Source organism: Myotis myotis, unplaced genomic scaffold, assembly GCF_014108235.1.
Source record: "Myotis myotis isolate mMyoMyo1 unplaced genomic scaffold, mMyoMyo1.p scaffold_m19_p_17, whole genome shotgun sequence".
Classification (NCBI taxonomy): domain Eukaryota; kingdom Metazoa; phylum Chordata; class Mammalia; order Chiroptera; family Vespertilionidae; genus Myotis; species Myotis myotis.
In genome coordinates, this window is record NW_023416321.1 from 16,254,474 (window position 1) to 16,282,252 (window position 27,779).

General features: G+C 39.5%; 1 protein-coding gene across 1 annotated transcript; it reads right to left on the minus strand.

The window, feature by feature from the left end:
- Positions 1-1,051: 1,051 nt before the first annotated feature.
- Positions 1,052-27,422, minus strand: GNA13 (G protein subunit alpha 13). The gene is made up of 4 exons (XM_036339868.1): positions 26,991-27,422; positions 24,199-24,425; positions 6,951-7,001; positions 1,052-2,481 (listed from the first exon to the last, which is right to left on the minus strand). The coding sequence occupies exons 1-4, from the start codon at positions 27,271-27,273 to the stop codon at positions 1,909-1,911; spliced, it is 1,134 nt and encodes a 377-aa protein (XP_036195761.1). The 5' UTR covers positions 27,274-27,422; the 3' UTR covers positions 1,052-1,908.
- Between the last annotated feature and the right edge of the window lie 357 nt (positions 27,423-27,779).

Sequence of the window (27,779 nt, forward strand, 5' to 3'; positions counted from 1 at the left end):
CAAGCAAAGTCAGGTATGCAAGAACAATCCCTGGTTAGCTCAGAGAAAAGCCCTATCTCATACTAGACAGCAAGACAGACCAAGAGCCATTGTTGTAAAGGTGGGTGGCTCATAATGTTCACCCATCTTTCAAGAACTTCCTCGCCAAGAAAATACCTGAGAACCCAGTCAGCTATACAGTAAAGTGACGAATATCACAGTCTTAGTCACAATTTTCAGGAAAAGGAGAAAAGCTGCCATTTTCCAAACTGTCCCCAGCCTTGTCCATCTTTTCCCTAATCCAATTCCAACACTGCACTTACCCTGCAAGCCAGGATTTTCAGTACTGCAAACCAGCCATTCTGAAGAGTCTGCTGTGAGTGTATCTGGAATCAAAAAGCTATTGCATGGGTATGTTTTCATTTGGTAAGAAATGGAGGGAGATCAAATGCAATCAGATGTTGGTGTGAACTAAAAATATTATCTCGTTCTCAGGAATATCCTTAAAACATTCCAAATGCACCTCAATAAAGCTGGAATTTCATAAATGAACATGCACATACTGTGCTTTTTTAGTGACATACCAAGAATGAGTAGGAATTTGAAATGATACCTTCTTGTATCTTGAATAGTTTGATACAAAAATACTGCAAGCTCCAAATGAACAACAAAAAATCCCAAAAATGCCACTCTCTGAGTTAATGGGAATAGACAGGAGAGCAAAAGAAAAGCGTTTGGGATGGTACAAAATGGTTTCCTGCCCTAACCGGTTTGGCTCAGTGGATAGAGCGTTGGCCTTCGGACTCAAGGGTCCCAGGTTCGATTCTGGTCAAGGGCATGTACCTTGGTTGCGGGCGCATACCCAGTAGGGAGTGTGCAGGAGGCAGCTGATCAATGTTTCTCTCTCATCGATGTTTCGAACTCTCGATCCCTCTCCATTCCTCTCTGTAAAAAATCAATACAATATACTTAAAAAAACAACAAAACAAAAACAAAAGCAAAATGGTTTCCTACAGTAAGGCCCCCAATAATCTGAAACAGGATTTAAAAGTCTGAGAGTAAAACACATAACATCTGGAAAGGTTATGTTTATTTAGAAAGTTCTGTTATCAAGTTGCTTGCAATTTTTAGTTACTGCCATCGCCAAGATGTTTCACATCCGACACTTTTATTACATATTTAAATATGAAAAGGGTAAATTGTATTTCACTCATAACTTTGACCAAAACACTATATATGGCACTTGCTTGCCTTTTGCTCCCCCGTACCATTTGTGAACTTCCATTAGCATCAAACCAGAAATCCTCATGTAAACTTTAAAACACTAAAAACATTACCTTTAGGAACCACAGAAATTTTAAAACAAAACAACTGTTATGCATGTATGAAAAATACATGAAGGCTAAATCTGGTGAATCTATAGAATGTCATTCCTAAGATCAAAATTTTTTCCAATAGTCATTTCAAAATAGGTCACCATAAAGCTAGGCACGAGTGTTGCTGCTATGTGTCAGGCAGACAAAAGGTATCTTATTTGTTTTAGAACTGAATATTCTCAACCTCATACTACAAATACTCAAGGACACCTGCTATACTTGGCACTACAGGACAATTCAGTTTGAAAGTGGAAGGTGTTAAAGCCTGAACTATACCTCGACTGAGGTTTGGCAGAAAATTACAACTCCACTCTAATGGAAGCCATAGCGAAACCGATCAAAGCCTAAACTTCAGCAGATATTGGCAATGTGTTGTTATTCAGCAGCTTTCAGCCACAAACCAAAGTCTGCAGAAGAAGGACTCAGATTTCAAAGAACTTCAACACAGCATCAAGATTTTTCTAATTTCTGTTGTAAACTATTTGAAAAAACAAAACAAACAGAAAACAATAAAAAAGACAAAAAGGCATTAAAACAGCAAGTCTTTTGTATATCACTGTAGCATAAGCTGCTTGAGGTTGTCATGAAGAATAGTATCCTTCACGTCACGGAAAACCAGGCGGATGTTTTCGGTGTTAATAGCAGTGGTGAAGTGGTGGTACAAGGGCTTCTGCTGCTGGTCCCGGCGTTTGTTACGGAAACACTCCACCAGGAATTTTTGGACGTCTCTTAAGCAGTGGGGATCCCCTTCAAATTCTAAGAAATAGTCTTTGATGCTCACAATTTGCACTTTCTCCTCAAGCAAATCTGTCTTGTTTAAGAAGAGAATTATGGATACATTGCTGAAAACCCGGTTATTGACGATTGTTTCAAAAATGTTCAGAGATTCTGTAAGGCGATTGGTCAGTCGGTCTTCCATAAGCACCTGGTCAAATTCACTTGAGGAAACAAGGAAAAGTATTGATGTCACACTGTCGAAGCACTCAAACCAACGTTTTCTTTCTGATCTTTGACCACCTACATCGACCATTTTAAAGGGAACATTTTTAATTTCAAAGTCGTATTCATGAATGCCTTTGGTGGGCCTTCGGGCAAGCAGAATATCTTGTTGTGATGGAACATAATTCTGGGGGGAAAAAAAAAGCTTTTATACTCAGGAACCAGAATTAGAATTTTTAATATTCTACTAAGTGTCTAGTGAACGGATATGCAAGCAAAATTATCTTCTTAACATGTTGACACCTCTTAATAATACTAAAGAATCAATACTATTATTATTCCAATTATACAATGCCAAATATATTAAAATGTTAGTGTACGACGACCGGTTCAAAATTCACTACAAATGAGCAGCACCTATTTTTTTTTTTTTTTTCATTCCTGCTCAAATTTGAGTAAGGTCTTATCTACCAACTGCTGTGTATCTGCCTTCAGTATAACTCCCCACCATAACCCACTCTTAGTTTCAGCCAACTGCTCATGCATACACCTGCTCCTGAGGTCTGAATGTCAATTCAGGAGGATCACTTCTAGGTTCTGCCTCTCTCTAATCCACACTAAACATTCCTTTACCGCCTCAATGACTAAGACCCTCTATGCTGGTCACTCCATGTTATTATCATCGCTGCTGTATTACAAACATAGAAAACACTTCCTCTACTGTAACTCATGAGCTGACTTTACTTGGCCACTTTCTAGGTCTGTTTCCAGGGTATGGTGTAGTTGTGTTCCAGCTGTCTCATCTACTGACACAAGTAGTCATTTACTCTGTCAGCACTTCTGCCTGTGAAATGAAGGTGACGATGGCTTGCCTACCTGCCTCTAAGGGACAGTTTATGCAAAGGTCAAATGAGCCCTTCTCTGTGAGCAGGCTCAGACAACTACCAGACCCTGAGCAGACAGAAGCTGCTGGTCTCACGCGTCACTGGCTACCGTACCAGTGCCTTTGTTATGCAGTATAACTGACTTTCTCTCTTCTTAGGCTAGTATTTTTCCAGAACGTTGACAAAGCTTTTTGGCAACACTGAACAGAAGAGCCTTAAATTCTCATCATCAAGGTCAGCATATTTTTTAGAATCAGGGCAAGTTTTTAAAAACAGTGCTGTTATTTGCAATGCTGCATTTTATGTCTTTCCAAATAGTGCAATATGATTCTGAAAGTGTCCTTACAATGCGAATTGTAAACTTATCTCCTGAAAATAGGGTGTTGGAGTAAAGGAAAAAAGGAGGCAGTTCACAGTTATCTGTAATTAACAGCCATTTTATTAAGTAACTCTGGGACTCCAAAGTATTGGCATTTCCAGGTTTCCTTCTAGCTGTTGTTCACATACCTACCTACTTTACATCGATGGATGAATGTGATATGATTTACAGAAACATTCTCCTACTAGTGCTCATTTAGGTTGTTTCTAATTTTTTGCTTTAATTAATAGAGATGCAGCAATTAAAATTCTCATGCAAACATCTAAATAATCAGGAATAAGATTATGAGGTCAAAGGTTATAAACATTTTGACAACCCTGGACACTAAATGCCCAACTGCTTTCTAGGAAGGTGGTACCAATTCACAGTGCACTTGTGTGCCAGATGCCTCAGAAACATGCCAGCCCTGAATTGTTCTTTCTTTAAAATGCTCTAGTTCCAAAAATATAAAAACATATTTATTATTGCCTTAATTAGGAGCTAACATTCTAGTTAGGAAGCTAAAGGCTAATTCATACAAAGCATAAAACACAGGACAATGTCATTTAATACTAAATGGTGTAACAGTAATAGTGATTAGGAATGTGAATTCTAGGGTCAGCTTTAATACTAGCTGTGTGACCTTGGACAAGCCACTTAACCTCTCTGTCTCAATTTCCTCATTTGTAAAATATAATAACATTCCTAGGGGTGCTGTGAGCACTATATGAGTTAAAGGAATGAAGTGCTTAAGAGTCGTGTTTGGCATACTTTATGTTACTATCTAGCAGTTCCTACTGTATCAGCCACCCACCACCACGGCCACTTGCGGTAGAGAGGGAAATCAAGAAGGCTGTGACAGGCAGGTAAACTTCCACTCAAGTCTCTGCAGTCTCATTTTTAAATGCTCACCGTTCATTTGCACTTGACAATCTATTCACAAATACAATGTCTACAATTAGAAAACTCATTTTCTTCCTTACCAACTCCTCCAACTCCAACCAGTAAATTTTCCTTTCTATTTCCTGTCCCGCCAACAATGTCTGCATTCTCTAAGCCTCTCTATCATCTCCTATCTCACATTAAATCCTCTGTTCCTTCTCTGAATCTTTCCTACATTTTTCCTTTCCTCCTTATTGTCCCACTTCTTTCATCTCAGGTGTGGATCACCATCTCTTCACTAGTTTCTCTGCCTTGAATGCCTTGCACCTCTTGGTTTCACCTCTAAGCCACCCCCAGACTGACCCCTCCTGCATGGTGAGTTCGGAACCACCCACACTCCATCAGATCTGAACTTTGCTGACTGGCTTTCATGACCCTCCTTAGCTAGCACCTTGATCTTGGACTTCCAGCCTCCAGAACTGTGAGAAATAAATGTCTTTAAGCCCTCCCAGGCTGTGGTATTTTGTTATGGCAGCCTGAGCAGACTGAGACAGGGGGTTTATTTCATGGAACTGTCCCACACCCCATGCGGTCGGTTCTCTTACTATGCCTATGACATGGATGAAAAAACTGGTTTAGAAGCGCCCAAGGTCACACAGAGCCAGTCTGTGATAGCACTGGGATTGGAGCCCAGGTCCTCGATCTAGGTGCTGTTCCACCTACCAGAGGGTCATGGGGCTGGGCACACAGAAGGGTTTCAATGGCCCTGGTGCCACAGTCAGAGATGGAGAAGCAAATGCAATCCTGTGACTTGTCTAATATGTACAGAATGGGTGGCCGATGTCCAGCGCACCCAGGTTTACAACTCTTCCCTCCTTTACAACTACCAACTGATTACAGCACTTTTTCCTTTTTATTCCAGATGTAGCCTCAGAACTGTCCTCAATATAAGACACCAAGTAGTTAGTACAAAATTTACTGGAGTTGGCCTATAGCAAAAGACCAATAAGCATAGAACTAAGTAAATCAACTGTAGTAATAAGAGCAAGGAGGTTTGAAACAAGCCAGGGCTGACCCTGAAAACAAGAGGAGACCTACTTTAAGCGGTATGCTCAAAGAAGGCCTATGTGAAAGGCAAATTAAGAAGAGCAGGTCAGCCCAGCCGCTGTGGCTCAGTGGTTGAGCATTGCCTATAAACCAGAAGGTCACAGTTCGATTCCTGGTCGGGGCATATGCCCAAGTTGCAGGATCGTGCCCTTATAGTGCAGGAGGCAGCCGATTCATGATTTTCTCTCATCAGTGATGTTTCTATCTCGCCCTCTCCAAAGTCAATAAAGATATATATATATATTTCAAAAGTATAAAAGAAAAAAAAAAAAGAAGAGCAGGTCAGTGTTTGGATTGGAAAACATGAAAAAAAACTCTTAAAAATTAGTTTATCTACTAAGGATTCTCTTAACATTTTTTAAGGCTTATAATCTGACCAGATGGAAGAGTGATAATGAGATAAGACTTAATAAAAAGTTTCATTGATGTGGACTGAGTAAGAACAGATAAATATGGGGATCCCAACTTCTGGAACATCTGTGTGTAAGAAACAGGTAGGAGAAAAACACCGGTTTTAAGGGCAGACAAATACAATTGAGCAAAATACAAAATAAGGGAAAATACAAAAATTATCCTGCTAGAATAAAAAGAGGGCACTTTTTCACATGTCCTAGATCCATCGGTATGTTACTTTCCTACTTGCAATGGGTTTCATGTTGTGCTTCCCTTAAGTTATAAAGTTAAATATCTCAAAGAACCCATGAGATCATATTAAAATTTATAACAGAAATTAGCTTTACGAGGAGAAAAACAGAACAGCACTAAACCTAGCAGGTAACAAATGACTCTAAGGCAATGGCTTCCAAACATTTTCTAGGCGGCAGAACCTTTCTCCCAATGGTGTCTTCTGCATGAATCCAATACGGAGAACAAACAGTGCAGCTGCTCTGCCCGCGGCGGCGCAGGCCAGGGCCAGCCACAGCCAGCTGAGAGCTGCTGGCTCTGAGGGATACACGCAGGAAAATCACAAACTCTTTCTCCTACAACGTGGAGTCTCTTCATTGGGCCTCCAGTATCTAGCCCTCCTACACTGTAACTCAACACAAAGGGGCCCCGAGCTGGAAAATACCGTTTTCTGAAAGGTTTTAAAATCAATGAACTCACTGTGTTCTTTCTGTTTCTGTTTACAAAAAACCCAAAAGACAGTAAAGTAGAACATATAAAATGCAATCTCATTTTCAAACATAAACTTCTTTCTCTAAACAGTTTTACTTTCATAAAGCAGCGGATAGGGCAATTCTTTAAGGAAATGGCAGAGATCTGGATAGTAGAGGGAGAAAAAAATGAAGTGGGAACAGTCAGAATACTGCCATTAGGACACAGAAAGAAGCAAATAGCCTGATACATACTTTTTCTAAATTTCCTGACATCAATATCCTGACTATTGCTTTCAAATGGCACTGAACACTCAATTAAAAAACTTACTGGTTCTCCAAGTTTATCCAAGTTATCCAGGAAATATTTTACAGATTCACCCTAAAAGCAAGAAGAAAACAAACAGTTATTAGGGCTGAGAAATGGAAGATTTTGTTACAACAGTTTATATTAAACTGTCTGGTTGTACACTTAATCCAAACATAGTTTGTTTCAGACTGAACACTAACCCCACTAAAAACATATAAATGTCTGCCTCTGCCACAAAGTGCCACAGCCTGGTTAATTTCACAAATGCTTTACATAAATGTGATCATCTGCCTGGATTGCATGTATGCTTTTGATATCAACTAAACTTTAAGTGGGATTTTTGTTTGTCTACATTTTTCTGCCTTAAGTTTATAGCAACGGTGGTTATCTTCAGAGACAAGAGCAAACCAGAGATGAGGTGAGAATACCGTATAAAATATCTTCCAATTATAGGCATGTGCCTGGAGACACACCTTGCTAAGGAAGATTTTGAGTAATGGAGGCAGGCTTCTGTCTCCAATAGGTCTTCTTTTCCTGAGTGGCCAGCCTACTCTCACTGAGCCCAGGTTTCAATTGGCCCTCCAGGCAATTCCAAGCATCTAAACTGTGTGAGAATGTGTTCCTAAAAGGCAATACTTTAACAGAGGAAACCATTTCAGGAAAGAAGGCTCTGGGTCTTGGAATCTCCCAGTGCGCTCTCCCTGTGTTTTCACTTTGCCTGTTGGATTTCTACTGAGGCACTTCCCCTGCCGGAAGACCCTGAAGGCTGGGATTCCTTACTGTATGGGAGAATCACAGGAAGACCTTGCTATACTGTAGTTCCGACTGGAGTGGAGATGGGCTGGGGGAGGGAGTAGTTCCCATAGTTCAAGTGACTTCTGGGACCACACTTTCAGGCATAAGGAATTAAAATAGCAGTTCTCACATTTTTTTATCTCAGGATCCCTTTTCACATCTTAAGATTCTTGAGGAACCCAAAGAGACTTTGTTCATGTGGCTTATAGCTACTGGTATTTATTTACCATATTAGAAAGTAAAACCAAGAGATTAACAAATATTTTACTTAATAATTCATTTTAATATGTCAATAAACCCATCGCCTGTGCATCTATTTTAACATATCTTAATAAAAGATAGTGAGCGCTCATCTGCTTCTGAATTTGAACTGCTGCTACTTTAGGTTGGTTGAAGTATATGATGAAAATCTGGCCTTACACAAAAATGTAGTTGGAAAAGAGAGAAGTGTTTTAATAATTTAGTAAGAAAACACTTCCTGAAGTACTAGTAAACTACTAGATAGATGTTTGTGCTCTAAAATTGCAAAGTCCAATGGTTTAAAGTGGCTTACATCCGTTCCATGCATAGCCAGTCCTTCTATTTGCAAGTTTGAAATATTTTAAAGAGAAAAAAAATCAAGAGATATGAGAGAAAACTACAAATCTGTTTACTCCTTAAATTAATTACTACTGTGACTTGTGTTACCATATTATATTGCATCTATTGCCATAATAAGGTATAATATGCCTTTAATTTTCATTAGTTTTATAATCCCCAAACAAAGCCAGGTCAAAATGTTTTCTGAATACTCATTAAGCAGGTTTCATTAAGCATATGTTTGGAGAAATCTAGTCAATAGGAAATTTATTAACCTGCCTTTAAAAGTGACCTATAGGTGTTTTTTTTAAATTAATAATTCACATTTACATAGAGTAGTAATTGAAGCCCTGCAAATATCTTTGTGAAGCCACATCTAAATAAGGATCCTTTTGGACAACATTCTGTGCACAGACTATGAGTAATATAAACTTTTCCATCTAACATTTACTTATGTAAGGTTTATAGCAAGAACTGAATGCCAAATAGAAGTAAGGTACAAAATGAAAAAAGGGTGGGGTTAAAAGTTGGTTAATGAACCAAGATTCTTCATTCAGTCTAAGGAAGTGGCTAGTAACAAAGATAATTACTCAATTTCCCATCTGACTTGTCCTTTCTCTATTGTTTCTTCACATATTCACATGATATTGCTCTGCCCACACTGTTTGAAATCTAAGATTAGAACATTATACATATTCCTTAAAGACAATAAATATAAAACCAGGCCTGATTATATTTAAAGAGTGTGTTCATAGCTTTGAAAATGACTCTAAATTAAAAGATCTTGAAATCATCCTATTTCAAACATTTTAAATCTATCATCTCTATGATGAGTGCCATGTCTTTTTTTCTCCCCTTAATTTTAACTTCAAAATAAACCATAATAAAGAGGCCAGCTCTGCACACAGGGCAGGCATCAAGCTCTCTGGTCCTGAACCTGTCATGGGCAGTTTCACTTCTCCTTTCATTTATTGCCCTCCCGATGTTCTCATTTTGCCTGGTCTTCACAAAGGACCTATTTTATTGTTCCTTATCTTTGAGATGGCCTACTTTTTGTTTAATGACGTTCTCTATTCATTTTTATTTGGAAAAAGCATTTTAAAGTATTGATGTGACGCACAGTACATGTTTTTAATAAGGGTGATATTGTCATCTTCATCATTAAAGCATGCTTAAAGTATTAACTCATGTCTTTTGTTTGGTTCACAAGGAGCGAGAGGATTTACTTATAGTCATAGGAATATAAACTATTGCCCTTCGCTTTGTAGATAGGTCAAAATTATGTAGACTCCAACTAAATGCAGAATTTCAAATTTCTTGCTAGTATTTTCTATGTGCATCATTTAAAACTTCCAAAAGGGCCAAAATTAGTTAGGTACAACAACATAAACCACCCCAATACTTGAAAATATTTTTCATCAAATTAAGTACCTATCCAGATTAATCTAAGATAATTTACAACAGCCTAAATCAAATGTCCAAAAGAATACCTAATTTAGACAATTAATTTTAATTCTTTCTTGCATATAAGCTATAAAAATAAACCAGTGCACAAAATTAGAAATGAGATTTTTGGAAAGAACTCAATTATCACTTTATTTTATAAACTGCCCTTTCTTTGCCACTACTCACAAATGAATAAATTCCTTTTTATATCCAATTTTTCAATTAGACTTACCAACCAAATAATTTAAAGTTAGATTTTAGTTTTTAAGAGTATTCCTGTAGTCCTACCAAATTCCAATTTACACATAACACAAAATGTACAATGCAGTTTAGTAATTCTCTTATTTTATTAAAATGCTTCATCCTAGAGATATGAGAAAAAAACTTAGCCATATGTCTAACACATTTTTGGATACATGGATATCTTATATTTATGCATGTGTACCTAATACTTATATGCTATTCAATTTTGTTATTTTAGAAAGTATCAATTATCCTCAAAAGTCTGTATAAAAACTACAGTTACTTTTAAAAAATAATACAGGTTTCTGAGTGAAGGCCAGCATTTCTCTTAAAAATCTTCTTCCTGTAAAAATGAAATGCAGGCCCTGGCAAAGTAGCTTGGTTGGTTAGAATGACACCCCGACATGCAAGGTTGCAGGTTTGATGTCTAATCAGGGCATATACAAAAGAAGCAATCAATGAATGAATGCATCATTAATTGAAACAAATCAATGCTTTTCTCTCTCTCTCTCTCTAAAAATCAACAAAAAGAGAAATACAAATTTTAAATCTAAGAAAGAAGTTTAATATTACAGCGAGGGGCTAGCTTTAATATTCTATATAATTGACCAAACGGTGGAACGACAGGTCCCTATGATGCGCACTGACCACCAGGGGGCAGACGCTCAATGTAGGAGCTGCCCCCCTGGTGGTCAGTGTGCCCCCACAGGGGGACTGCCACTCAGTCAGAAGCTGGGCTCATGGCTGGCAAGCGCAGGGGTGGTGGCAGGAGCCTTTCCTGCCTCTGTGTCAGTGCTAAGGATGTCCAACTGCAGGCGTAGGCCCACTCCCCATGGGCTCCTGCACTGTGAGAGGGAGTAGGCCGGGCTGAGGGATGCCCCTCCCCAGTGCACGAATTTCGTGCACCAGGCCTCTAGTGATATATAACACTGCTTAATTAGGCAACATGGTAATTTACTGCATATTTATTCTATGTTACCATTTAGTATGACCAGTTTCTGTTCCTTACACACACGCACACGCGCACACGCACACGCACACACACACACACACACACACACACGAGAGAGAATTTTCCATGTAAACAAACAAACAAAAATCACATACATTTTCTAAGAATGCCTTGCCAGTTCTGAGAAAATCAGTGCCTGCAGGAAATACTAACGTTGCACTTCTAAGTGAACAGGATATAAAACTGTACAGAAAGTCCTGAAAAGCTTATCTCAACACCAAGGTTGTACTGAAATACCAGAAGGAAATACACCAAATATCAACAAAGATATCTGTGGTGGTGTATAAGTGGCTGACTGGATGCTTTTCTACAATGGACATATAGTTTTAAATAAAATTTAAAAAAAAAGCTAATTTGGATTCTGGAGCGGGTAATTCCCTCAAAAAATAAAACAAAACAATTTTCCTACATTCCAGTTTTCACATAACAATAAAAAGCTTAGCGTTTTGAGAATTCCTCAAAACTAAAATACTTTTTTGGAAAGGGTCAATCTTATACAATCCGAACAAAAAAATATTTAGCTGTGCTAGCAGAACTAGAACCTTTCAGTAGTAATTTTTTTTATTTTCAAAAAAGAAATGACCTCAATTGTTAAAAAGAAACAAAAAACACAGTTTTCCAACACAGGTCATACTTCCCAAATATAGTTTCAATTCCCCTGATAACCAATAGAGGGCCTATAAGAGCAATTCACAATACCCAGAAGTCCTTGTGAATGCACACCGGATGGAAAGTTCTGCTCTATGATGTGCTACAATGAATCTTGAAATCCCCACAACTCAAAATTACACAATAATCAACATTAAGTAACATTAACAATCAACATCAATTAATAAATCCTATGCCTTTATTACACAGCAGGTGAGAGGAAAACCCAGATCACTTTATTCCCAGTTAGGTGTTGAACCTATTATTCCCAACTCTGGCCAGCAGAGTAGCTCCACACAACCTGCGCAAGCTTTAATCATCTTCCCTTTCCCATCTACCTGGCAAACACGTCAGACAGCAAAGCAATGCAACCTATGAATGTTTCTAAATACCGATGAAGGTGGGAAATAGCTCAAAATTTATATTGGTAATCAGTTCCTTTTCCAAATCACTATTTAGTTAATTGTGCTATAAAGGGACACAGGAAAGCATGGTTGGTTGTGAACATAAGACATGGGCTACGGAGTCCTACAGCCCAGAGTTTGAATCATGGCTCTATCACCAAAACTACCTGTGGCCTTAACCTCTATGGACCCATGTTTCATGTATAAAATGAAGTGAACAGGACAACATGCTCTCGTAGGTCTTTTCTAGGTTAGTAAACCCTTAGTGATTCTGCATACTCTTGGCAGAAAAGCAACAAATACTACAGCATTTGTCATTCTCATTTACAAACACTGTTGGTTGACTTTTCTATCTGCTCCCCACTAGACTGAGAGCCTCTTGTAAGACAGCTAGACAGGCAGTTCTTCAGTCCCCAGGGCCTGCCCACTCAGCCTAAAACATACTATGGGAATGTATTCAATACATGTTTGCTGAAAGAGTAAAGAAATGAATGAGTGCCTTGTATAACTGATCCAATTATTGCCCCATTATATAAGAAATGGTCATAAAACAATCAAGTACAAAGTGAAAAGGTCTTGTGCTTGCCTGGCCTAACAGATTAATTATTACTAACTGCTATTAACTCTTCTCACAGTGAGATTCAAAGAAACTAGTTAATACAATGTCCTCCTGAATTTTAAAAAGACTTGAAAAAACCCAACCTACTAAGCCAGGTGGTTGAAAGTACTGCAAAGGGAAATGAGAACAGTCATTTCAAGTGGATCTTCTCTACTTCCTCACCTCTCTTCCCTCTTCAGGCCCTTCTGGCCTGACTTCATCCTTACCAAGTCTGTCACTTGCCACAGTCAGCAAAACCTCCCCATTGCCAAAATCAATGGACATGCCAGTCTTTACCTTACAAGACCTCTCAGTGGCATGTGACACCAATGACCATGTTTTTCTTCACTGAAACACTTTCGGGGCCTCCATGGCATTACATGGATTTCTGGATTTCTCCTATCTCCTGGATTTCTCCTATTTTTCTGGCCATTTCTGCTAGCATCTCCTCTTCTGAACATTCTCAAAAGGTTGAAGGTTCCTCAAGACTCTATCCCGAGCCCTAATTTCTTTTTATACTCTTTCCCTGAATAACTGTGTACATCCTATAGATTTTAAATATCACCCAAATACAAACAACTCCTACATTTCCATCTTTTAGCCCAAAGTTCTATTCTGGATTCCAGACTCATGTAGCAAACTGTCTACTTGATTCCACCTGCATGTCTCACAGATCTCAACCTGATATGCCCAATTAAAGTCTTAATCTTCCCACTCAAATTCTTTTCTTACAGTCTTTTCATTTCAGCAAAAAGCACCATCCACCCAGTTGTTAAAACCAGAAACCAGAGTTTTACTCTTAACATATGCCTCTCTCCCTCACCTCATATCCAATCTGTCAGAACCCCAATGACTTTTTTACCTTGAATCCACTGTCGTCCCTACATCTCAATGGCTACCACCTAGCTCTGGAACTGCTTAGCATCCAGAACAGGAGAAAGGTTTTTTGATGAGTATTTACTGACTGACTGCTCGCCTCACTTCCCTCCAATCTCCACACTCCAGCAAGCTTTCTGCACCTTAGGTCCTGCATACATGGTACTCTTTCTGCCTGTCAAACTCTTCCCTCTCTTCGCCTGGCTGACCCTTTCTCACCCATGGGGTCGTAACTTAAATGTCCATCTCTTCAAACCATCCTCTTGTTTTGTCACAGGTTCCTTTTCTTTTCCTTCAGAGCACTTATCACATATGGGATTGTTTGTAATGTAAGTTCCTCCAACTAACACTAAGATGAATGAAATCAGAGATTATTTTCATTTGGTTCACTAGCAAATACCCAGCCTAAAACAAATGCCTGCTCAGTATTAGGTGTTCAAGGACATGCTACCAAAGACTGCTGAAAGCTGCCAGTTGACAAGTTGATTTATCAGACTTGTTAAATAAATAATAACTGAACCCTTGAAATTTGCTCCCCAAGGCTTTCTTACCCTCATAGACTTTTACATTTGCTCTTCAATTTTCACATGAAGAGAAAAGAATTCAAATGATCATAATGAAAATACATACTCAAAGTCATGCTCTAAACCTTAATACTTGCATATAGTATAAAATATAAATAAATAGGAAACCATCAGATGGACATATATATTCTATCAAATAATGCATTTCTACAGAATAAAGGTGTTTTTTTTTTAATAAAGAGCCTTCTTTTACAAAAGCTGTTATGCTCTGGACCAGTTCATAGCAGAGTTGTTTGAAAGACTTCAACTTCTTAAAGAAGACTGTGGAATCGAAGTTGATCTGTGGTTCTTATATCCTTAAATTTAGACATTTAGCTGACCTTTCATTTTAACATGGGTCTAACTTATTTGCTGTTCATTCTCCATAAAATTCAGTTGTTTTAAAGGTACATTTCTCATACTGTGCATCAAAATAAAAATTTGAACAATTAAAAAAAAGAAAAAAAGAAAGATATCTTACATTAAGGCCAAATGTGCAAAATGCTATACAACAGGTGAAAACCTTCTAATTCGTTGCAACATTTGATCATAACATAACTTAAAAGGTCAAGGAAAAAATTAAGCAAATATAATTCTCTCTGCCCTAGTCCAGAATTAAAATGTATATCATCTATATGGTAACAATTTTAAGTCTCTATCATTTCTGAAGCTGTAGCTAATAAAGACAGTTTTACTGCAAATGTGGCAAATAACAGTTAAAAATAGCAAATCATTTACATTGCAATATCTTAACTCAATAAGCTAAATCATATTACTCTTTTTAATGATTTCAACTAAAATGAAAAGTATTTGCAGCATATAGCATTCAATTATTCATTAGGTTTTTTTTTAAAAAAAATCAATAAAAATGAGTTTAGAGACCATCTTACATTTGAATAGCAACTTGTCTAAAGTATAATCATGTCTATCTTCTTATTTATTAGGCCTTGTGTAGCACACAGTTGGCCAGGCAATAATAATGTGGGTGAATCTCTAGCAAAAACCTAGTCCCTTTGCTCACTATTAGTATCTTCCATGAGTTTTACTGAAAAGGAAAGTGAAAGTCTCTCGCCCCAATTATTCATTATTCCAGCTCTTTTTCTTTAACCTTTCTAGAAGAGTTAAAAGAGAAATGTCCTATTAACAGGATACATGCAGCTGCTCCAGCTCAAAAAACCCAAAGACACTGTTAAAACTATTTGGGGCAGGGGGGTGTAAAAGTTTTGCTCATTGGCTAACATTGTTTTAAATGCCTAAGTCAATAAAAAAATTTTCTTTAGGGGAACAAATTTGAAATTTGTTTATTTTGCTCCATGAGAAAAAGTAGAAATTCTCTATTAGACTGTTTTAGTTGGCTTTTATATAAAATGGTCAGAAGTCCTAAAATCTCATAAAAGTACATGAAATCTTAAAAAGAAAATAATTTTGTATTTTATAAATATATGGATTTTTTTTTTTTTTTTTTTACCTTGGAAAAAGAAACCCAAATACCCTCTTTAACTTGAGTGGTACTCACAAAGCCTCTGCCCACCACGGGCACAGGAAATGGCAGAAAGGGAAGGAGCACAGTAGGTGAGGGTGGAGGGTTGCCACAGAGACAAAGGAGGGAGAGGGAAGGAGACAGCAGAGCACCTGCACCTAAGCCAAAGGTATCTCACCACACTAAGTAAGGGGCAGGAAGCTAAGGATTTGGCTAAATCGACTACACATTAGATGGAAAATCAAGCAAAGTGACATGAGAAGGCAGCAAGAACCAATGTAGCAATGAAAACCTCAAATCTCTCTCGGAAGTACTGCCTTTATTAGACAACATGTGGTCTAATGAGAATGTAAGCCATATTCTGCATTATTTAGAATTCAGAATTTTTTATATTGGTAAGCAAGTTCAAAGAATGAATCAAATAAAAGCTTACAGTGTTTTATTTTTTAAAAAGCTACATATGGTTTATGTGCATATGGCTAATATTAATAATACGGTTAATATGTGTCAGGCACTGCACTAAAGTCCTTTACATGGATTATCTCATGTAATCCCTACAAAAATTAGTAACAGTAGGTCCTTGGATAGTTCCCAATTTTCAGTTGCAGAAATTCAGAGATGCTGAGGGACTTGCTCAAGCTCACACAGTGAGTGGCACAGCCAGGACACGATTTCTGGCTGGCCATTTAAAGTTCCACTTTATCTCATGGCATTGTAGAAAACCGTATCAAATCTTAAGGCTATCACATTAAAATCATTTCTAAATGTTTTACAATATGCAAAATAAATCAATACATTTGAACATGGTTATTTTCTAATTTGTTTGGAAGATACAAAGTAAAGTTTCATGCAGCAAAACCAAGTACACAGGTCTTATGATTGAGACCAAAACCAAAATAAATCAAGGAAAAGTAATTCTACTCAAGTATTCTGAATCTGTTGTAGAGTAGTTGGGATGAAAAAGTACACTCACCAAAGTGATTTAAATTTTTAAAAATTTGTTTTGCCCAAAGCAGAGAGATTAAATTTGAAAGATTAAGATGAACAACTACTATCAGTGCAGAAGATGGTAACTTTAGTGCAGTTCTCAAAACAAAACAATTTCCTTGATCTGTATAAACCCATTCTAATAATGCTCTGCTAATGTGGATGGAACAAATTGTCTCGAAAAAAGGCATCTTGCAAAATATATATATTTACCATATACATAAAAGTGAATTGTATCATGCAACTAGAAAAAAAATGAAGTACTTTCAAGCAAGGAAATAAAAATCACTTAATTTTCAGAAACATGCACATAAAAATATAGTTTCTAACTATAACAAAAATGTGCAACAAACTGCAATCTGGAATGCTCAATAGTGTGAGAACTGTGACAATTATCTGAGCAACACTGAAAAGGAGCTCATAAAAATAATAATAGTGTTCTGATATCCCCTTCTCCAAACCAAGAGCAACTATATACCAGATATGTGCTAATTTCCAAATGACACTTTCCTAGAAAAATATATGGCTGCCTTTCAGATAACTGGTTGCCATTAAACATTCTTTTTCAGGGTTCACTGTCCTGGCCAGGTAGCTCAGTTGGTCAGAGCATCTTCAAAATATACCAAGGTTGTGAGTTTGATCTCTGGTCAGGGCACATGTAAGAGGCAATCAATCAATGCATAAATAAGTGGAACAACAAAATCAATGTTTCTCTCTCTCCCTTCCTCTCTCTCTAAAAATCAATAAAAGTTAAAAAGAAAAACATGTTCACAAAAAATAAAATAAAAATAAATAAAGACCATGCTCACTAATGGAACATCAGTAGAGGATGACTAGTAGTACATTTAGTATTCAAGGAGGTGAGGATTCAAACAGCCTTTCCCATGATGAATAGTGCTTAGGACGAACTGTGCCACTCTAAGTTAATACATTTACTATTAAATGTCATTTAAGTTTATTTATATCTCAAGTATAACCTAAGTTAATACAATAAAAAAGAAATGGCACAAGAGTATTATGAAAGTTCAGAATATAAAAAACAACTGTATGAATATCAGTGCAATGTTATGTATTCTTAAGAAAACCTTATACATATTTAATAATGTGCTAGAACTTACGAGAGGAATGGTAATATTTGAGTGTATGGGTGTTGGTCAGAGAGTCTGGGAATAAAAGAAGAGAATGCTCCATGAATATAACATTGGAGTGCGTGCAAGATGGTTTAGTGGCTAGTGCTGTGGGCCACGAGTTGGTCTGGGTTCCAGTGTCCACTCTATTATTTACTGGTTCTGTGATTCAAAGCTTTAAGGAACCTCTCTCTGCATCTGAATTTTTTCATCTGTGAAGTGGGAACAATAACACATTTTCTATTTCTGTATTTTGTTTTTAAGTATTGCATGACAATGTATGTGTCAGAGCTTTGAAAAGTACAAAGGCATTCTGATAAAACATAAAGTATTAAAATGTGATAGAATTATCAGCACTTGAATTCATTTTCTGGAGAAAGAAATTAGCACCTGTTTGGGGCTAATATGACGAGATACCTCAACTTGGTTGGGCTGCTGCCTATTTGAGGAGGGTCAACAGGGAATATTCAAGCCAGGGACTCCTTCGGTCATCATGCTATGCTTTCCTTAAAAGTGAGCTCACAAAGCTTTCTCCTGGGTTAGGTCCACACTCTAGTAGAAATTCTGAAACTAACATCTAGTTTTCCTAACAAAATCATTTCCTTGCTCCATCCCTTAGTTGTTTAATAAACATTTTCAGAGCAGCATAAATTACTGTTATCACTAGCTTTGTTTAGCAATAAAAGTGAAATACAGAAACCAGCAAAGTATTTTACAATCCCCCTTTCAGCACGGGGAGCCCACAAATCTCATAGCTAGTCAAGTTTCTACTCTCCCACCCCAAAATATAAGATATATTGACATGAACATATCAATATAACAAAACACATCAAGACATATACTTATGTATACATACATATATACATGTTCACACACAATCTCAGAAAGTTGTTTTGCATAAGTACATGCTAAAAACATTTTTGTTTTTTAATGTAAACAGTACTATAGCTTTGGGCTTCCAAGGTTTGGAATAACCACTCTGACATTTGATCAAATTCACCAACAAGAAATCCTACCCATAGAGACCTGAATTTTAAAATCTCTACAACCTCTAATGTTACATGTAATCCTTATCTTATATAGGCTGAAATATTTAACTCTAAGCCTAGAATCAGTAGACAATCAGTATCTAGCAACTTGAAGTCAAAGTCCTGTTTTGCTTTTATTCATAAAGAAAATGAACTGAATCCTTCTTCAACAGGAACATGGTCATACTTTACAACTGAAAGCAGAAATTGATTCATTTTCTAAAGCAAATCCAAATTAGTGTCAAAGAATAAACCAAAGCTTCTAACTCTATAGTATTTCAAATCTATGCTACAGTGAAAATAAATATTTTACTCCAACCTGAAGTTCTTACTTAGCACTCAGCTCTTTTCAGCAGCCAATACATGATATTAAATAGCTACTTTGTTACACAGAATAAACTACCCCATCAGCTTGGAGAAGTGTAACTATGTCAAGTACAAACTGTACTACTTAAGAAAAATTACATCTAACTGAAGGTACCATGATAACAAAGAAAACAGCTTGGTTTTAGGGATTGCAAAAAAAAGACTGGTTGCCCTAGCTGGTTTAGCTCAGTGGATAGAGCGGTGGTCTACGGACGGAAGGGTCCCAGGTTCGATTCCAGTTAAGGGCACATGCCCGGGTTGTGGGCTTGATCCACAGTAGGGGGCAATCAATCAGGAGGCAGCCGATCAATGATTCTCTCTCATCTTGATGTTTCTATCTCTCTATTTCTCTCCCCTCCTCTCTGAAATCAATAAAAATATATTTTTTAAAAAAGAAAGACTGGTTATTACAGGAAGTTGTATTAATGCTGACAAGTTAAATTGTTTCTAGAAATTAGGAAGCTCTAGAGCAGCGATTCTCAACCTGTGGGTCACGACCCCTTTGGGGGTCGAACGACCCTTTCACAGGGGTCACCTAAGACCATCGGAAAACACATATATAATTACATATTGTTTACAGTAGCAAAATTACAGTTATGAAGTAGCAACGAAAATAATTTTATGGTGGGGTAACCACAACATGAGGAACTGTATTAAAGGGTCACGGCATTAGGAAGGTTGAGAACCACTGCTCTAGAGTATTCCTCCCAGTGTCACACACTTTCCTGTCCATATACCCAAGTCTACAAAGTTTGCTTATATTTCTGAATAAGTAACTATATATTAAAAATCCAAAAAAATTTAATTGGCAGTAATCCCTAGTTATTTTCTTAGTTTTACTACATACCTCCAGTTGTTTCATTTCCTAGCCAACTCTGGACTCCCACCTCTTTAGTCATCTAGCTTACCAAATTCCCTAACTATTGTCACGTAAGAGAGGGTGTCTCCTTAATGCAGTGGCAGGCTGCAGTGAATGCATAGCCAAAACTGAGCATTACAAACATTAAACCCAGAACCAACAGAGACCACTTCTTAGGATATAGGTATTATCCTCAGTGTGCTAGTGTATAAGAACTAGAACGGTCCCTTAAGCTATAACAACAGATTAAATTCTTTTTCCACAGTAAGCTATTTAGCTTACCCATAATGAAACTAACCAGAAAAGGAAATGTTTGCCTTTGAGAACTCAGGGGGAAAAAAACATTCATGTTTGCACCCAAAGTTATTACTAACAAACGACTGGACTGCTGGAAACCTAAGCTGTGATATCACTATCCTATCCCTTGTCCCAAAAACTAGTAACAGGGCAGTCATTCATCTGAAGCAAAAAAGCCATAGAGAGGCTTAACAACCCGACACATTTTCTTTTCCTTTCAATATGCATTAATAAGTTTAATAATCAATTGTTAGTTAAAACAAAAATAGCCAATTTTACCTCTCATTTCCCCTGTTTACTCTTTCTATCCAAGATTCAAGAATATACATTATTAAACACTGCAAAAAAGAAAAATTATTCTGCAACACAAGGACTTCCCATCTCCTGGAAAATTAACCAATTAAAATACAAAAATAATTCATATTTCCTGGAAGGAACTTAATGTGAGATGTTTCTTTTTTTAAAAAAATAACCTTATTAATTCAGTATGTCTAAAAAATGAGGGAATAAAATAAATGTCAGGTCTTATGCTAGTGAGAGAGAAAAAGACAAACAAGTCATACCAAAGGAGCCTCTACTTCAGTGGGAGAGCCAAACAAGAATGCAAATAACTCGAACACATGTGAGGGTTAGAACACAAGCATACCACAGAGAGCACGGGCAGGGGCATTCCAGCCGGGACCATGGGGAAAGCTTTGATCCTAAGCACTGTTCTTCAGTGTGGCCAAGGAACAAATTCATCCAAATTGCCAATGGCTGTCTGCTAAAAATACAGATCACTGGGTCCCCTCCCAGATTCCTGAATCAGATCCTCTTGTGATGATGTCTTGGAATCTGTTTAGCTTTGTATTAAGCAAGCATTCCAGTGAATCTGACTTAAGGAGTCTATGGAGTGCATTTAGTCACATTAAAATTTGATTACCACTGTTCTAAGTGAAGGGGAGGACCTAATGAACAGACACAGTACTTAAAAACCCTGACAGAGGGACTTTGTGAAGAGAGCTGTGAAAGCAGATCATCAGGGGATGTGGGAATTGAGGTGTTGTAAGACGTGTGCAGTAGACAAATAAGCTATATTGAATATATTGTTGGAATCATAGGTAAGCTAGCTAGTTTTGAATCAAATAAAGAGGCTGAACTCTGTTCTTTAGGCAATAGAGGATGAGCAAACCTTTCTGAGCAAACCCATGCTGTATATGACCAAGATTACCTGGGAATCCAAGCAAGAGGTACTAGAACAAAAATGTAGAGGAGGAAACGAGTGGATGCGAGAGATGTTGCAGGGATAGAAAAGACAGGACTTGGGGAATGGCTGTATGTAGACAAGAGAAGGAACCGAATATGACTTTGGAGGAAAATTTTTAATGAGCCAAGTGCCTTCCCAGTGCCTGACACTATGTCAAGCACCACAGAGCATCCAAAAAGTATGAGAATCATTAATAGTTGAGCACCAGATACCATTAACAATGCCAAGAATATATAGGGGCGGGGGGGGGGGGGGAGGAATCCATGTGCTCCAGGAGTTTAAAATTATATCTTTGCCCTGTCCCTCTTTTCTTGTGTGTCTACTTTTTATCAGGAAAATTGTATTTCTAGAACTTGTCTCTCCTGCCCAATGTCTTCTTTGCTCCTGAAGCATCAGCTGGCTCAAGTCAAGAACATGCAGATCCTCATCCTAAGTGGTTTTTAGCTATTTGTTCTTAATGGCAAATACTTAGGAATGCTTTCTCAACAATGATGACAAGACAGTCTTGATAAGAGACAGTAAGAGGTGAATGTCCAAATTCAAGAAGTGCCAGTGAAGCCCACCTTCAATTAAATGGACTTATGGAACTTTCCCACAGAGAACTTTAGAGTACAGTCGTTTATTCATTCAGTCAATATGAACTGCATGCTGTTACAGATGGCATTTCTTCCCTGACCTGGAAAGATGAATAACATCCTGAAAAAATTTAAGAGTGGAAAGTGTGGTTTGTTGGGAAAATGAATTCAGAAGGAGAATAAGCAGCACTTAAAAACAGGAGAGAGGGTGAAGGGAGATGAGAAGGGGTTGTGGGGAGGAACTTATGCAAGACTACCAAAACTCATATAACAAACTAGAGGCCAGGTACATGAAATTTGTGCATGGGTAGGGTCCCTAGGCCTGGCCAGTGATCAGGGCTGATGGGGCCTTTCGGCTGCTGGCCAGGGCCTTCCTTCTGGCTGCCAGTCGGGGCCTCCCTTCCCCAGCTGCTGGCTGGAGCCTTACTTCGTTCTATGCCACCCCCTGGTGGTCAGCACACGTCATAGCGAGCCAGTTGAACTCCCATGGGGACACTTTGCATATTAGTCTTTTATATATATAGAATATATACATAGATAGATAGATACTGACCAAAGGACAAAAGTTAACTACAAGTCTAAGAACTGGATGGAGGTCACTTGTTAAGTTAAATTAATAATTTGCAACATATAATGTTGCCAGCTACTCAATTTTCACAATATTGTGAGGTAATCTCTGCCTTCCATTAATGGACAAATTACTTGACAAGACACACACACACACCAAAGAAGAGAACTATACAAAATAGCACATAGCCAAGTGCTAGACTGTATGACACACATGAGAGCCATAATTCAGAGACAGATCTAAGTATCAGTTTTATACAAAGTTAACATAACACTTTTTTAGAACTTCTTAGAGCTAAGACTGCTTCTGAGTACAAACTATAATGGCAAAGACTGCTGGCTGTACGTCATTTTGTAGCCACACCCATAAATATGGATGGCTTTAATGCCATGACACCACCAAACAACATTCTAAGCAGTTTTACTCGTAATGTCCCTTTATTTTGATCATAGTACAATAACACTTCAGATCTTAGCTCCAAATTGTATACAGTCTAGATTGCTATCATTCCTGGGATCTTTCCAGTCTTTGGCAAATAAAACCCAGAATACAATCAAAGCATTCACAATTAAATGACAAAACACTTGATTTAAACAAAAATCTATCTTAGCTACTACTTTTGTATCTTTAACCTAGATCGGATCCTTTCTCTTCCACCCTCTGTAACAGCTACAAAGTTTTATGTTCTTGTTTAAGACAAAGTAGAAAAAATAAATATAAAACTTAGGTGCTTCCCATGTAAAACAGATACCTAATAACTTAGATAAAATAACTAAGATTTCTGTTTGTTTGTTAAAAAGATACATTTTAGCCAAGTGAGGACGTAGCAGGAAGGTGGCCATTTATGAACCAGGAAGTGGGCCCTCACTAGACACTGAATCTGCCAGCACCTTGATCCTGACCTTCCCAACCTCTAATGTGAGAAATGCATTTCTGTTGTTTTTAAGTCTATCGTAGTTTGTTATTACAGCCCAAATGGAATAGGACACCCACTTAGTTGGTCCAGAAATTTTTCTTTGAAAAAATAAAAAATTCATTTTGTAAAATGTGCTTAGAAGCCTTAAAAAAATACACATGCAAAAACAGAATGCAAATGTATGAAAAGCACAATGACTGTTAAAGATTATTAAGGACTTTAATCCGTCACTCTATTAATCTGTATCATAAAAAATGAATACTTTTAAAGACCAAATAGCACAGTTGAACACAGTTCAGTTATTGAACTCTTAGTCCAAGAGTAAAAGGTTGATTTTTTTTAAAAAGGATGAATATTATTGCTGTAATAGAGAGGTAATTATTTTCAAAAGCAGAAAAAGTGTAGCAGTGCTTACGAAAATTGTTATCTTACTTTCAAAAAGGAAAAATGATCAATTAACTATCACAGCTTCACCAAATCTATGGGGTTTACCTTATTTTTACCTTGCTAGTAAACAGCTCATCTATATAGCCAAATCTCTGAGGCTAAAATTCTACACAGATATATTACATTGCGGAAGTCAGTGAAAAGGGTGTGTAACTCTCAGATAATAAATGTCATTAAAATAAATCACAGCATTTTAACAAATCTCTTACCAGTTGAAATTCTCGACGTCGGTCATAGGCATTCTGTATGCCGCTGTCTGCCCATAATGCTCTTATAGCAGGAAGATATTGTAAAAAAACTCGAGTTTCCACCAGTCCCTGGGCCACCAAGGGGGAACGGGTATCAAATGACATCATCTTGTCTCCATTGAGTTGGTTTGAGTTATCTCCCCAAGGAATATGAAGCTTCTCTCGAGCATCTACCAGCACCCTCATACCTTGGTTTAAAAAAAAAAAAGAAAGAAAGTAAGTTTGATAGGAATCATTAGATTCTCAAAGATTCTATTCCATTGCCCTAACTGGTTTGGCTCAGTGGATAGAGCGTCGGCCTGCGGACTGAAGGGTCCCAGGTTCAATTCCGGTCAAGGGCATGTACCTTGGTTGCAGGCACATCCCCAGTAGGGAGTGTGCAGGAGGCAGCTGATCGATGTTTCTCTCTCATCGATGTTTCTAACTCTCTATCCCTCTCCCTTCCTCTCTGTAAAAAATCAATAAAATATATTTTAAAAAAAAGAAAAAAGATTCTATTCCAGGATTATTTTCTTAAAATTCTTTACTACTCCAGACCTACCTCCTCCAAAGATGGAGACCAACATCAAAACAGACATCTGTAACTTCTCAGAGTTTAAAAAAGCTAAGTTATTTACAGTCATAAAATCAGAGCCTTGAAAAGCATGTACTATTAAACAACTGCTCTTTCTGAACGATTTTAACATGTTCTAATTTATAAAATAACTTCTGAGGTAGAAGGTAGTCAGTCACAAGAGGAAAAAAAAAAGCTGCATAGACTGATGTCCAGGCTCTGAAGAAAACGCTGCAACCAAGATTTTCTGAGCCCCTCAAAAAGACATTCATTTACGAAATGCCAGGTTATTTGGTCCCTAAGTATCCTGCTTAATCCAACACTGAGTCTTTTAGGAACACATTCAAAACTCAAAAAAGCATTTCAAGCTTCACGTCAGTATAAGTCACAGGATGGCATTAGAGTTCCCTAAAAGAAAGACCAAATGCAAAAAAAAGATAAAAACAGAGATTTCAACTCACAGAGATTAGTTCAAGCCCACTATCACTACACTGTCATCTTTGGTCCATCAAACAGTCACATAACATCAAGAACTCATTTGTTTGGATAACTGAAAAACTGTTGTGCTGTCAATTTTCTGATCATGCCAACTCAAAAAAGTAGATGTCTAGTGACTTACTGCATCTCATACTCAATGCTCAAAATGGGCACATGTAAGAACCAGGTATTTACCTGGCTCATAATCAGTTAACATGTCAACTCTATTCATTGACGTAATTCCTGAATTCAGCTACATCAGGATACAAAGGTACCTTGAATTAAGAATTGGCAAGGTGGAGTCTGAGGCCTTGAAAGAGACCTTAATTACTTTAGTGCTAAACATTAAGATAGGATAAATACAGCTGTTTTGCACGGCTTAACTGCAGTGGTGCTAGGGCTGGAGCTCACTGTGGCCTGGGAGCTCCCCGCCTAGTGCTCTTCTCAAACATTAGCCACCCCCCCCCCCCCCCCACTACACACACACACATACACACACACCCAGTTGTCCTCTACTCAGTTCTGGGAGAAAAAGTGACCCAAAGGAGCTGCTTAAGTACTTCCCAAACAAACAAACAAACAAATTCCATTAAAAAAATGCTGAAAAGACCTGAAACCTGTCGCAAACTCCTAGATAACTGCTACCCGGATGAAATAAAGAGAATCTGGATGCACCTGAAGGACCAGACTCTGCATCTCAAGTTTGCCAAAACGTCTTCTAAAACAGAAAATATCTGGTGCTAAGAAAAACAAGTGCTGCTTATCGCTCAAATGGCAAAACGAAAGCCATCTTCTCTAATCCTTTGAAATCCCAGAAGTAAAAGTCTTGTGCATTTTTCACTGAAGAACAACGTATAAGTTTGATTTTTAAAGTAATGTCAAGTAGCAGAGTCGACGATCCAAGCGGACACTGATTCATGGGCTACCTGTACGGGCTCCACATCCTTTTTAGGTCAAAGGTTCTTTATACCAATGCACAATTTCATTTAAAGAATTGAAGCAAGTTGTGGTGTGCACCCCCTCAAATTATTAAAAGAGCGAGAGAGGAGAGGGAGGGAGAGGAACGTGTGCATAGTGATCACAGGCAAACATCCTGCCCAGCCCCGACTCTGGGCCGAGAAACCACGGATGCTATTTTTTTAAACTATAACGGGTCTGCTCTCCCCGGTACCTGCGCAGCAAACATGACACCCTCAAGTTTCATATCCTTGTCCAGGAGGACCCAGGCACGGTCACCCTTTGCCCTTGACGCGTCTCGGCAAAAAAGTTTCCCGATCGCGACAGTCGCAGAGCTCCCAGCTCAGGAGGCGCCCGGGAAGCAGGGAGCCGGGAGCGGGCCGACCCCATGTGACTCGGGTCCCCCACCAGGGGCGGGGAGGCCGGGCCGGAGGGTCTGGGGCTGGCTCCCGGGTCTTCCTGCCTCATCGGGGCACCCGGCTCTCCTCGCTTCCCGGGCGGAGGGCGGGGTGGGAGACCAGCCGTGCCCCCCAACCCGGGCAGCGCGAAGGAAAGCGGGGAGCCTGAGGGCATTCCCTCTCCGTGGGGACCGGGGCACCCCGCGCGGCAGGAGCGGTGCCCTGGGCGCGCCCCCTTCTCGCCCGCCCGCTGGGCCCGGTCCTCCCGCCCGGGACCGAGCCCGGGACTGAGGGCGGTGCCCGCCCCGCGCGCCCCCCCCCCCCCGGGGCCCGGCCCCCGGCCCCCCGCGCCGACCCCCGCCCCGCACCTTTGATCACGTTGCTGTAGATGGTGGGGCGGAACTCCCCGCGCGCGCGCTCGTCGAAGTCCTGCCCGTGGATGATCCGCATCTGCTTCAGGAAGGTGGACTTGCCGCTCTCGCCCGCGCCCAGCAGCAGGATCTTCACCAGCCGCTTCACGTAGGTCTTCTCCCGGGACAGGCATTTGTCGATCTCCTTGGACTTGCGCTGCTGCTCGGCCTCGCCGCTCGTCAGCACGCAGCCGGGGAAGCACACGGACAGCACGGACCGCGACGGCAGGAAGTCCGCCATCTTGCCGCCGCCGCCGCCGCCTCGGCGGGCCTCTCCGGCTCCCTCCACCTCTTCTTCGGGCGCCGGGCGACTCCGGCACCGCGGCTCGAGGGCGGGGAGCGCTGCGGCGGCCGGAGCGCGCCGGGGGAGGGAGGGAAGGAGCGAACTGACGAGCAGGGCGGGCCGGGCAGGGCGGGCCGGGCGAGCAGGGGAGGGAGGGAAGAAGGGCGGGCCCGGGAGGGGCGGTGGCCCCGCGGCGCGGACGCGCACGCGCACGCCGGCTCCCGGGGACGCGCACGCACGCACGCAGCGCCCTCCTCCTCGCCCTCCGCCCCGGGCCGGCCAGTCACGCTGTGGCTCGCGTGCGCGCCCCCGCTGTGGTCAGGTGACCGCCGGGGGCGCGCCTCACTTCCAAGCCTTGGGCTGGAATGTGATTCAAACAGCGGGGCGCGAGCCTAGGTGGGTTTTGGTGCACTTTCTTACGGTGGTTCCGTGGCATCCTGCTCTCCCAAGCCCTGAACAATAAC